The 13,887-nt window shown below is 39.1% G+C and overlaps 1 protein-coding gene across 1 annotated transcript; it reads right to left on the bottom strand.

Moving 5' to 3' along the window:
• Positions 1-11,203: 11,203 nt before the first annotated feature.
• On the bottom strand, positions 11,204-11,968 carry LOC112588580 (uncharacterized). The gene has a single exon (XM_025298939.1). It carries the CDS (start codon positions 11,687-11,689, stop codon positions 11,204-11,206), a length of 486 nt encoding a protein of 161 aa, XP_025154724.1. The 5' UTR covers positions 11,690-11,968.
• Between the last annotated feature and the right edge of the window lie 1,919 nt (positions 11,969-13,887).

Below are 13,887 nucleotides of genomic sequence, written 5' to 3'. Positions count from 1 at the left end.
CTCTCCTCGGAACGAAAAATGAGATGCAGGTCCCGAACGCACGGCGTCCCGTCGCCACCTAGTACGCCCTCCTTCTTTCATGCCCTCCTTCACCATGAAAGAAGGAGGGCGTACTAGGTGGCGACGGGACGCCGTGCGTTCGGGACCTGCATCTCATTTTTCGTTCCGAGGAGAGAAAAATATCGAGAGCGCGGTAGTCGCTAGACCGGGAATCGAACCCGGGTCTTTCGCTTGCCGAGCGACTGCTCTAGACCACTGAGCTATCTGACGCTCCACGCTCACGACACTCTCCCCTCCCCAGATAACGTTGAGAGATGTCGTTCGGAAGCGACATCTCTAGTGCTATCCCGAGCGCACTACAGAGAGAGGCATTGTTATTTGTACCTGGTGGTACAAGCTGACAGTCTCTCAAAGTCAAAGGTTGCTATCCTTTTAAGACCTGCTGTCCATGTATGCCGGCCCCCCACTAAACGGTGGAATAAACGTTTAAGCTTTAATAATATGTGGTTTGGAGATCGATTTTACTCCTTAATGTATTCAAAATGGCGCCTAAACTGCAAAATTTTCGTGAAAACATTCATGAATTTTTTATTGAAAAATGATGCATTTTTACGAAAAATTGTCAAGAATAAAAAGTTCTTAAAATCACTCAAAAAATGCACCCAAATTTTTTGAAAATATTTCGAGCAATTTTTTTGATTTTGTAAATAGTCAATTTTTGCAAAATTGAAAAAATTGCTCAAAAAATTCCGAAAAAATTTGGGTGCATTCTTTGGCTAATTATAATAACTTTTTATTCTTCACCATTTTTCTTATTAGTGCATTATTTTCAAGAGAAAAAGTCGGACTCCGACGCCTCTCGCGCTCACGTACGCGACGCGCGCTTGTGTGCGTTACCTCTCCATGCTACGGCGTGCTACCAAACGGACCAAACGTGGGATCACTGGGTTCACCTACTATATACACGGGATCAGTTGCGCGATACAAACTTAAAAAATTGTTTCTGCTATTTCAAAAAGCTGTATTATTTTATAGTCTAAATTAAAATATCGAAAAACTGAATAGTAAGTTGATCACGTAGAATAAAATGATTCTAATGATTTTCGCCTGCTACAGTTTTGGTATAAGTGATAGATTATAATGCTGCTGGCTAATAAAAGTCCGGGGGCAGGGACCTCGCCTTCCCGATGGAGAGCGGGGTCCAGGGCCGGCGCACCATGGAGCGCGGTGTTCCGCAGGGGTCCGTTCTGGGCCCCCTGCTATGGAACATCGCGTTCGACCGGGTGCTGAGAACTCCGCTCCCCCCGGGCTGCCACGTCGTCTGTTACGCAGATGACACTTTAGTGGTGGCCGGGGGGGAGAACTGGGAGGAAGCCCGCCTCCGCGTGGAGGAGGCACTGGCATCGGTGGTGGGCACCATTAAGGACCTCGGACTCTCGGTGGCGCCCCAGAAGACCGAGGCCGTATATTTCTACGGCCGAGGTCGAGGGGCGCCTCCGGAAACCGAGGTCCTCGTGGATGGCGTCCACGTCCGCGTCGGGCCGACGATTAAATATCTCGGCCTGACGTTGGACAGTCGTTGGAGCTTCGGGCCCCATTTCGGGAACCTGGCCCCCCGGGTGCGCAAAGCAGGTCTGGCAGTCGCCAGCCTCATGCGCGCCCAGGGGCCTGGGTTGGATGGCACGCCGCCTGTACGTCACGGCCGTGCTCTCGATCGCCCTTTACGGGGCGCCCATATGGGCGCCGAGCCTCTTGGTCTGCCGGAGGGGAAAACGCTCCCTCCGGCAGGCCTTGAGGCCCGTATTGATAAGGGCGATTCGGGGGTATCGGACCGTGTCGTACATGGCGGCGACCACCCTGGCCGGCGTCCCTCCCGTGGAGCTTCTTGCCGATGAGAGAAGTATTCTCTATTGGCGGGTGAGGGAGCTCCGCGCGGAGGGGACGCTAAAGGCCAGGGATCTAAGGGGCCTGAAGCTCCAGGCCAGGAACCGGACCCTTCGGAAATGGGAGGACGCTTTGTCCGACCCGAATGTGTCCGGTCCCAAGACGGCAGCGGCTGTCCGCCCCTGCCTGTCCGAGGTGACAGGCAGGAGGTGACGTGGAATGTCATTCCACCTGGTGCAGATGCTGACCGGGCACGGATGCTTCGGTCGATATCTGCACCAGATAAGGAAGGAGCCCACCACCCGGTGCCACTGCCCCATTCTCGAGGACACGGCGCATCATACTTTGTCCACATGCTCGGCATGGGACGAGGAGCGCCGTGTCCTCGAGGGGGCGGTGGAGTGCCGAAGGGGGGACCTCTCGCTCCCGCGCATGGTCAAGGCCATATGCGGGAGCGAGGATGTGTGGGACGCAGCGGCCTCCTTCTGTCGGGAAGTTATCTCGCAGAAGGAGGCCGGCGCGGAGTGGGGACGTCGACTGGGAGTGCGTCGCAAGAGGCGGCGCACCGGTCGACGATCCCCGGGAGGAGGAATCGGAAGCGGACCGGCCGAGGTGGCGTCGGCCGAGGAGGACTCACCTGTCGACAGCGACGGGTCGGGGACTCCTCGGCCGCCTCGGGCCCGCCACCGTCCGCGCGGGGGGACTGGGCTATCTAGATCCCCCCGCGCGGTCGGATAGGTAGGGCAAAGGGGGGGCGGTGTCCCGGTTTGGGACGGGCCCGCTCCCCCAAAGCTCTCCCCCCTTGACTAACAAGGGGGGGTAAAGGAGGAGAGGTGGGTGTCCCCTTCCTCCTAATAGGTGTGACCAGAAGGCCAACCGGTGGGGCAACCCACCGGGACCGCGCCCTGGACTCCCTTAGTGGGACAGGGCGCGGTACGTTGATGGCGAGGGGCTCCCGGAGAGCCCTGGGGCCGGGAGGTTGGGGAGGGAATACGGGAGTAGTTCCCCTGACTCCCCTCCTCACGGCCCGACAGGTAGACATCCCGCAGGGGTTTTAGTCGGTAAGAATCCGACATAACCCCCTCCCCCCAAAGGGGAGGGGGTATTCATGATGGATTTCCCCTGCGTCACAAAAAAAAAAAAGGCTAATAAAAGTCGTTTTATTGTCTATTCTATCAAATACTTAAGACAGTGCTGTAAGTGAGTTTTTTAATGTTTGGAAATGAAAAGAAAAATTTTTCACTTTAATTATCGTATGTTTATTTTTTTTCTTTTCTTATCATTTGATAAGATGCGATGGATTTACTGCGGAATTTTTTGTCCCTCCCATAAGAGCTCGTGTATATAAAAACGAAATTTTGACATTAATTATCTCAAAAACCATCACGCAAATCCTTCTAAAATTTTAACGCAATGTATACTTTGTTTGCGGCGGATTGACGATAGATATGCGAATATATCAAACCTTTTCGTGATCCGATACTACTTTGACATTTGGAAGTTTTTTTCTTGAAAATAATGCACTAATGAGAAAAATGGTGAAGAATAAAAAGTTACTATAATTAGCCAAAAAATGCACCCAAATTTTTTTGGAATTTTTTGAGCAATTTTTTCAATTTTGCAAAAATTGACTATTTACAAAATCAAAAAAATTGCTCGAAATATTTTCAAAAAATTCGAGTGCATTTTTTGAGTGATTTTAAGAACTTTTTATTCTTGATAATTTTTCGTAAAAATGCATCATTTTTCAATAAAAAATTCATGAATGTTTTCACGAAAATTTTGCAGTTTAGGCGCCATTTTGAATACATTAAGGAGTAAAATCGATCTCCAAACCACATATTATTAAAGTTTAAACGTTTATTCCACCGTTTAGGGGGTTCTAGGATCATTGCAGACAGGAAACCCTTTGAAAATTCGATTAAAAAAAAAAAGTGCGAAAAAATCATGTTTTTTTGTTTTAAACTGTTTTTTCCATAATTAACAATTTTTTGGAGAAATTTGATGGACACTATCAGAAAGGGTACATCTTAAACTATAAAAATATATACCTCTCGAATTTTTCAGACACAAATAGTATTAGTTATGAGCCGCCAAAGAGCGGTGTACCGAGAGTGGCGTTTTCGTCCGAAACGGGTTAAGGGGAAGAGCGCTAAGAGCGCAAAAAAAGTGAAAAGGAAAGACGAGACATATTTCCCGAGACGTTACAAATGTTGCTATAAACATACACACACACACACACACACACTCACACAGCAGAGAGGGTTTGGAGTCGTTAAATACTACGGAAGTGACGAACCATGAAGTCCTAATCTCTGTTGTGACACGCACGCACACCACACACACACATACAGCAGAGAGGGTTTGAAGTCGTTAAATACTACTGAAGTGACGAACCGTGGAGTCCTAATCTTTGTTGTGACACACATACACACACACGCACACCACACACACACGATATGCAAAATCCGACCGATATGCAACCTCCTCGTGGTGCATATTGGGTAATATTAATGCCGGCGGTAATAGCAAACTTAAAGCAATTGTTGTTAATAATTTTTGTTTAAACAATATTGCATATAATAATTATTTAAATTGTTAAGGTAATACTTTATGATTATGTATGCATAAATATATCGCTTTAGCTACCGTATTTCGTCTCAAGTGTAAGACATGTATATATTGGGATATTCTCGGGGTTCTCTTTTTCAATGAATGGATATATTTCTCAAAATAGTTACAGATAGTTACAGCTGAAACATGTCATTTGACGAAGTAGAATATCTGTTTAATCAAATAAAACTAATCAAAGTTCAAGATATTTTAAGATCTTTTTTGAAAGTTAATTTATAATTTAGTTATCGGGATTTTCTTCATGACAATAAAATTGCTTATCAAACCTCAAGCTATGCTGTTTTTTGATTCGGATATGGATTTTTTTCAAGTCAAAGAATAGTCCATTACATTTAAAAAAGTTGGGCTGATAATATACGAACTAGAAAGAAATACACTACCTTGAATGTAGACAACTCAATTGATCGAAATCGAGAATTGTCTCACTCGAAATGTTTATGGTCAGTTTACACACAGATTGGAACAATATTTTGGAAAATAAAGATTATATGCTTTTTCTATGATGTTCCAAGTAAACAAATTTGCAATGGAAAACTTAATTTGAGAAAAAAATTTTTTTAGCTTATATCCGCATTTTACACAGTTCGATCCACTGTGCGACGGTGGTCTAGGAGGTTGGGGCGTTGGATAATAACAGCGAGGGCCCAGTTTCGAGTCTAGCAACATCCCGGTACATTTTTTTCTCTCATGACATCATTATACATAATTTGAGAATCTTCATTAGACGTCTACTAGCAACAGGCGACAGTGGTCTAGGAGATTGAAGCGTTGGATAGTAACCGCATGGGCCCAGATTCGAGTTCAGCAGCAGCCCGACAGTTTTTTCTTTCGTGACGTCATCATACACCCTTACGAACCTTCACTAGACGTCTACTCGCAACAGGCGACAGTGGACTAGGAGGTTGGAGCGTCGTTGGGTAGTAACCGCGAGGGTCCACGTTCGAGTCTAGCAGCAGCCCGACAGTTTTTTCTCTCGTGACGTCATCATACACACTTAAGAACCTTCACTAGATGTCTACTCGCAATAAGCGACGGTGGACTAGGAGGTTGGAACGTTGGGTAGTAACCGCGAGGGCCTACGTTCGAGTCTAGCAGCAGCCCGACAGTTTTTCCTCTGGACATATGCGTGACGTGACGGCCGTCCTCTTTGCCCATAGACGCAAAAAAATTTAATTAATAAAGAATGTATTTTGCAAAAAATATTTTGCAATTGGATTAGAATCCCCCTTGCTTTATTACTTACGAAGACTATGGCGTGTGCACTGCTGCAGGTTGCGATAATAAATAACATAACGCTACTTATTATATAAAGTGGTAAGGAATTTTTCTTGGCTTTTGCTCGGAAGCTTCGTTCGCGTCGAACAGAACGGTAGATCTACGTGTGCATCATGCAGGTGTTAGGGATACTCTAAATCAATCTCGAGAATATAACCTGTGAGCGAATCTAGCGGGATTGATAATACATCAAAATTCGACGTATTATCAACCCACTTAAATTCAGTATGGTAACGGTTAACACATTGCCCAACCATACAAATTATTTATATCAAAGTACATGAGGTATGAGGATGGCTTCGATGGGTCGTAAGATTGCATGTATTATTGGCTTTTGCATATCTACCGGAACACTGACTCAGACCACTACGTATACCGCGTTCGATAAACATTACTATATCAATATCTGTGAGCAATTCAAAATTAATTTTTATATGTTTTAATATCGCGTCCCACGTGAAACCTGGCAGTGTGTAATAATGCACGGGATCTAGACCGTAACTTTTGATACAACTATCGCGGAAATTTTCGAAAATATCAGCCAATAACAAAACATCAATCTTCAGGTACAAATCACTATATTCGCCTAAAGTTTGAATAGAAAACTGCTCCCATACATTCACAGCGTGCGTGTAATCGCACTCAGATATTATATTATCTGTCAACGAACTGTAAAATAAATCGCGTGATGGTTGATCCTGCAGCTTGTCATTGCAATCCACATATTCGTACGGAAAGACATCTTTTCGCGTTAATAAATCAAAATCTTTGTCAGATAAGTTTTTAAATTCGGATTGAACAATTTTTAATTTGTCTCTAGTGAAAAACGGTGCTAATTTATCGAGACTGGTACTGAAACATTTGTACGAATCGATGAATTGCAATTCAATATAATTTCGCCAGTCTGATGTTTTACTTGTTGTATCATTAATATGTTTGGTAAATGAAATATATTTTTCTTTCGTTATTGGTAGTACATCGACGTGACCTTCGAACGCGGTGGCTACTTCCTTGATAATAAAATGAGCGTCATAATCTGATAAGTTATGAAAAACTATCGGAATATAATAGGAATCTATATAATTTAAATTACAATTGGAATGTGCCGGACCCCTGTATTATCCGGTTAAATGACAGTGATCGCGTACGCGTATATCCCCCACTGCGAATAATTTTTCGCATATATGACAGTGCGTTGCACTATAAAATGCTGCGCACTGTTCTTGTGATAATATTTCCATAGGGACATTATTACGCAGAATAATTTTTATACGATGCGCCAATTGTTTAAGTTCCTCGACGAACCACGAAATGCAATTCGGATCGCGACGACACTGATATGCGGATAATGATTCATCGTAGGAACATCGTACATAATAAGCTATACTATGTACTTTATGATGCTGATACACATACGATTTTCTTTCTTCGTTTGGCGTCTTCTCTAGAATGCATTCTAGGTCAGCGTACACCACAAATGGAATCCGTTCCCTTCTGCTATAGTTGGTAAAATTAAGCCGCTTGTTGTCCTCTGTTAGCAGGATGACTGCACAGTCATTCAACTTGTTGCAATCTATGATATGATTCTCCAGTTTTTCGTTAGAATAAAAATAATGCAAGCAACTGAAACGAAAAAGAAATGGATATTACGAGTTTTTCTTTTATATCATATTTGTTATATTGTATTCATAGAGAATATCCTTACCGATCACATACAGGGTCATCGAAAAGTATCGGACCCCCTAATATCTTCAGTTAGAATGCATTTTGGAGAAAATATCCAATAGCAAAGTTATATGGTTTCAAGCGGGGAGTAAGATGATGACCTTGACTTTGACCTTGACCATGTCCTTCAGGTCATTTCAGGGTCAACATTATTTTTAAATAGAACCTCCAACATTTTATTGCATATTCTTATAGCGTATCTCGAGAGCATTTCAAAATACTATAATAAAATATTTTTTCATTAAGTACTTTTTGAGTTATAAATGTTTGAAGTTAACAATTTTTTGACACAAAATGTAAAATACCTTGTAAAATATTATTTGGTTTTCAGTAATCATAACCTTAATACTTTTGTGCGCGAAATAATGAGACGAATTAATTATTTTAAAGAAAATACATTAATCGAAAAGTATCGGCTCCCCCTAATATTTTCAGTAAGAATGCATTTTGGAAAAATGTCCAATAGCAAAGTTGTACGGCTTCAAGCGGTTATGCTAGTAGGCTAACTACTGGCAGAAAACTGCCCGAAGGTGATCGCGAGAAGCTGCTCGAATGCGTGATGTCCGAAGGCGTTAGTGAGAATCTGCCCGAAAGCGTTGGCGGGGCCGATCTTTATTGTCTCACTCTCGCAGGCACCAATAATACAAACTCTTGAGCAAACAATGCGGATCACTGATTTGAATCTTTGATGCAGTGCTGTCTTCTTCATAGCGAACAGCAGTCACCTCGTGGACGAAAACGAACAGCCCCAAAAATTGTTTCTGTAATAAAAGAAGCCATTGCACTTCAATTGATTGTTCCAAACATCTTCATTTTGTTTCCAATAGCCCAGAATTTTTTCGTAAATATTATTAATTGATCTATTAGATTTTCAGTTGCTCAACGAGCTTTTTGCTAGTGCTGATTGAAATAAACAAATCGAAAGTTGGACCAACACTTAATAATTAGTATTTTTCCCTACTTAATTATTTAGATCAATAGTACTATCACTTACCTGATTAATTCTTCTTTGCTCTAATTATGAATGGCGGAGCTTTCTGAAAGAGATCAAATAACACTGTTAATGATGCGAGGATGGAGAGATCAACAAAGAAGGTATAAAACAGTAACGCGATTATTTAATGAAAATTTTCGAAATTAAAATAATAGGATCTCCAAAAGTACTGTAATCCGTACTATTCAACGTTTCGAGGACATTGGTAGCGTTAAAAGCCGCCCAAGATCTGGTAGACGTAAAACAGCAACAAATAATGATAAGGCATTAGATGTTTTACAGTCTTTCGTTGAAAGTCCCCACATTTCCATCAATCGCATTGCACAAGAATACGAAATCGGTCATGCATCTGTCAGTAAAATTCTGAAATTGAATAAATGGCATCCATACAAACTCCATTTGTTCCAAGAGTTGTCCGAAGACGATTTTGATAGACGCATCGAATTTTGTGATCTTATGATGGAGATGATTGTCGACGATCTTCTATTACTTAATAATATTGTTTTCTCTGATGAAGCAACATTTGAACTGACTGGAAATATAAATAGACACAATTGGAGATACTGGAGTGACGTTAATCCTCACTGGAAAAAAGACAATCATACCCAATATCCACAAAAAGTTAACATATGGGCTGGTATTCTTAATGATAGACCAGTTGGCCCTTTCTTCATTGATGGCAATTTGACAGCACAAGTATACACAGTCATGCTTCGCGAACAAATTTTTCCAGCTATTCGAGACATAGCTGGTGGAAATATGGATGAAATTTATTTCTAACAGGATGGGGCTCCACCTCAATATGGTGTCATTGTCCGTCAATATTTGAATGAGGTCTTTCAGGACAGGTGGATAGGGCGAAGGGGTCATATTGAGTGGCCACCTTGGTCTCCGGACTTGACTCCACTTGACTTTTTTTGGTGGGGTTACTTGAAAAGTAAAGTTTATGCCACCAAGCCTCAAGATTTAGATGATTTAAGAGGGAGAATAACTCTAGAGATAGAACTAATACCGCCGGAAACGTTTCGGAATGCGGTTTCAGCTGTTTATAACAGATTGGCACATTGCCAGGCTGTTGAAGGGCAACAATTTGAACATTTGTTGTGAATTGTTTGGTACAATTGAATATTATGCCCAAGCTGACCAATTGCAATGAAATTCGCCTTAACTGGTCGGAATCACACACCACTCTTGCCTTAACTGGCCGGAATCACACACCACTTAACAAATTGTTAATTTCAAACCTTTATAACTCAAAAAGTACTTAATGAAAAAATGTTTCATTATAGTATTTTGGAAAGCTCTCGAGATAAGCTATAAGAATATGCAATAAAATGTTGGGGGTTCCGTTTAATAAAATAAGGTTGACCTTGAAATGACCTTGAAGGACATGGTCAAGGTCAAAGTCAAGGTCATAGCCTTACTCCCACCTTGAAACCATATAACTTTACTATTGGACATCTTCTCCAAAATGCATTCTAACTGAAGATATTAGGGGGTCCGATACTTTTCGATGACCCTGTACATATTTCTTGCATTTTTTCTTATTTACAAGGGAACGGTCGGGGGCGTCCCTCACCGATTTGAATGGGCATTGGATATGTTGTGGAGGATCAAAAAATATTAGACACGTATTTTTTTATATGTGCTTATCTCGAGGTTTGGGGTTGAAATCACCCCTTGAAAGAAACGTATTTTTTCGTTTTTATCAAATATCTTCTAAAATATGAGAGATATGAAAACAGTACATATAAAAGTTTTATAGTATTTGTTGCTTTTTGCACCTGTCAATTCAAATTTTTCAAAATATCAATTTTACACTCCCCGCTCCCCATCCACTCATTATTTTCGCAAATTTCAAAAATTTTGTAAGAACAAAAGTTAAAGAGCATTGAATTCCGAATCCATCCATATATAATAATAGTATAATTCCTCGATTCAATTTTTAGAAAAACAGTACGATGGCATCGTGGTAGGCACTGCACTGTGCGAGTAGGTAGGTACTGTTACGTGGCGTTCTTTCTTTTCAGTTGCGCTATGCTTAATAACTATCTGTGCATAATTTATCCTACTGCAAGATGAAAACGAATTAATTGTAATATGCCATGTATTATACAAAAAAACAGTGAGTACAGATAAATGTGCATATGTGACAACAGTAGCAAATACGTGTGCAACGTCGCTATTTGTACAGAAATTTCCAAAGTATATTTATATATTTCTTGAAATAAGTATGTTTATGGTAATGGCAAATCTACACACGATCAAGACGAATTAAAATAAAGTCGTAATGCATGAAATAAGGAAACACAGATTCTATTATCTCTGCAAGAAAGAGCAAGCGTGCGATATGAAAATATAACACAGCATTAACAATTGCTAAACAATATATAACGAAGAGCTTAATACTAATTACGGAATAATAATGTAGAAGAACAGGATAGAGAGGAATAATATAATAAATTGTGAAAGAATAATACTAGCAATAATATATATTTAACAATATATGTGATAAAGAAGCAGTACACAATTTGCATATGAACATGCGCGCGAATAATGAATTTGTATTATTTTTATGGTATATATTCGTTGCAAGGGTGATGATTATGGAAAAAATGTGTCATACACAATGATTTTTACACCAAGAACAAGTAATTATAGCAGTCTGGCCACAAATATCGCATTTTATGTTTAAATCACTTTGGAAGTAAAATTCAACCGGTGTTTGAAACTCTGTGGGTCTAGTCTGTATATATCAACTTTTAAACCATATTTAAATAAATTTTGAAATCTGGGCGACGAGAATTGATGATGCGTTAATGATTGCAATTTCAATATATTATTTCTAGCATGAAGATCAATTGCAAGATTTAATAACATAACAGTATCAGAAAAATGCCTAATAAAATTTTCCCATAATGGGAAGCCGTATACATCTAACGGTTGTATTTTTCCTGTTGCACCGGCTGGAATTGTTAGGGAAACAATATCTGTTGCAAAATCTGTTCTCGTCTCCTCAATTATGTTGGGACAATGTCCACTCCAAGAATCTAATAATAATACGGATTGTGGGCCAACATTCGGAAAAAATACTTCTTTCAACCAAGTTTTTATATGACTCGATGTTAATTTGCCTGATTTAGAAGCCGTAACAAAAGTATTAGGTGCTTTGAACATAGTTTCTTTTATTCTAGGACCGAATGTTCCTGTTACTTCCTTTAAATTAATAAAAAGAGGCGATAATAGTCTATCATCTGCAGAAATAGTTGGCTGTATAGTATAACTGTGTGTGGTTGCTGATGTAGATTGTATTACAGCTTCTATATTTTTTAGACCTTTTTGGGATAAAGTACGACCAGAGTGAAATTCAAGTTGGAATCCACTCTGATCCGAATTATAAACATTGTCTACGCCGTATCGTTCAATATAATATTTTACATTTTCAATAAATGTATTACACTTATCCTCTAAATCTGTTTTCGATAACAATGATTTTTTTGTTACAAATTTTGTTATTTTTCGAGAGACGATATCATATGAAATTTTGAATCTTTTTACCCACGTTTCGAAAGCTTTGAATCCTACCACATTTTTCTCTTCTTGTGCTCGAGAAGCCCATCGAGCAATGTCAATGTCATGAATAATTATTCTATTTTCAAGCGCTTCATTAAAACGGTTTATTGTATATTCAGAAATTCTTTTTAATTTTTCATCTCTGCTGTCATCTGCACTGATTTGGTCCTCCCATCGTCGTAATTGTCGCATCGGTGTTACTTTTCTGTATCTTCTTTTAACTCCTTCAAGCGATCTTGGTCCTGTTTTACCGCTCTTCCAGTATTCCACAGCTTGCCTTTTATAATCATTTGATATTCCTGCTTCAACGGAGCTACAAATAATCTTCCGGGAGATATTCTTTTCTTTCGTTTTCCTCTAATAAATCAATATTTTCCGCTTCTGGAACTTCATATATATTGTAAAAATCTAAAGTTTCTTCCTCTTCTACTTCAAATTCTTCTTCATTTTCTATTTCTTTTAACAAATATTCAATCTTCTCCTTCACTTCTACTTCTTTTGGAGTTATCGGACTTTGTGGAAAGTTAAGAGCAATGAAAGTTGTATAGAGTAACATTGTAACATTCAAGAGATTAAATTGCATCATTCTGAAAAATATTAAAATGAAATATTTTTCGCGAACCATGATATATAAAATAATATATAAAATAAAACACACTTTATAATTAATGCAATGTTTTTCTTATGTTAATCTTGATGCCGCTTCTTCTCTCTGTCAAATATATGTAGTGAATCCAGATTAAATTAATGTCGTGATAACGGAAAGACAGCTCTATATTTACGTATATAGATATTCTGAAATTGAAATAACTACACATATTTTTTCTTCAAATTAGTAAAAATTTTCTTTGATTATTAATCATTATTATATATAATTTATAATTTAACTCTTGCTCAATTTCGCTCCATTTTTCCGTATATTATCACATTACTGATAACTCGACAAACTCTTGCAATTCCAATAATATAAAATAGAGAATGACAAGATATGTAATAATAAATATAAAATAATAATATCAGTTAGTAATAATAATAAATAATAATAATAAATATAAAATAATAATATCAGTTAGTAATAAATACTTATGTATTTAACAAAGAATGTATTAAAAGAAGTTTTGAACACACACATAGAGAGAAAGCAATATGTACTTATAAACTTGCGCTCACAAATGATACGTCGTGAAACGTCGTGGATACTTATTGCGACACTAGCTTGTACTACTGCTTATATATGAAATGTATCTCTATATATTACATTTACTCATGATTTGCGTCGCACAATGTGGCTGCTTTCCAGCACTTTAAATAGCTCACATAACTGTAACGTCTACGACACTTGATATTCATCTATTATTAGAACTATGACAAAATCGAAAATAAACAGGATGGAAAGAAGATATGACAATAATACGACGGCACAACACTTTCATGATTGTAGATGTGTATGTGTATATGTGGTGCGTGTGTGTGAAAATAATTACGTTATCAATATCATATTATATATAGTTATGCAATCACGTATGATTTCATGAATGCGGGGTTTTTCACGTGTCATAGATTCGATGGAAACGCCGCGTTAATAAACATGATTGATTTTATAATTCATGTATCACTTCCGTCGTAGTATTTACCACCACAAAAATAGACACACAAACTTATTATATATAAAATCTAACTTTCAGAGCGTATACGTATATCTTTTTATAAAGACAAAGCATAGAATAATTGTTGTGTATAAATCTATGATTGTTATTAATAACTTTATTATATATTGAAATGTTTTATGATTACATATTCTC

This window comes from Harpegnathos saltator, unplaced genomic scaffold (genome assembly GCF_003227715.2).
Source record: "Harpegnathos saltator strain DR-91 unplaced genomic scaffold, Hsal_v8.6 scaffold249, whole genome shotgun sequence".
Taxonomy (NCBI): domain Eukaryota; kingdom Metazoa; phylum Arthropoda; class Insecta; order Hymenoptera; family Formicidae; genus Harpegnathos; species Harpegnathos saltator.
This window is presented reverse-complemented; position numbering and strand designations above follow the sequence as displayed.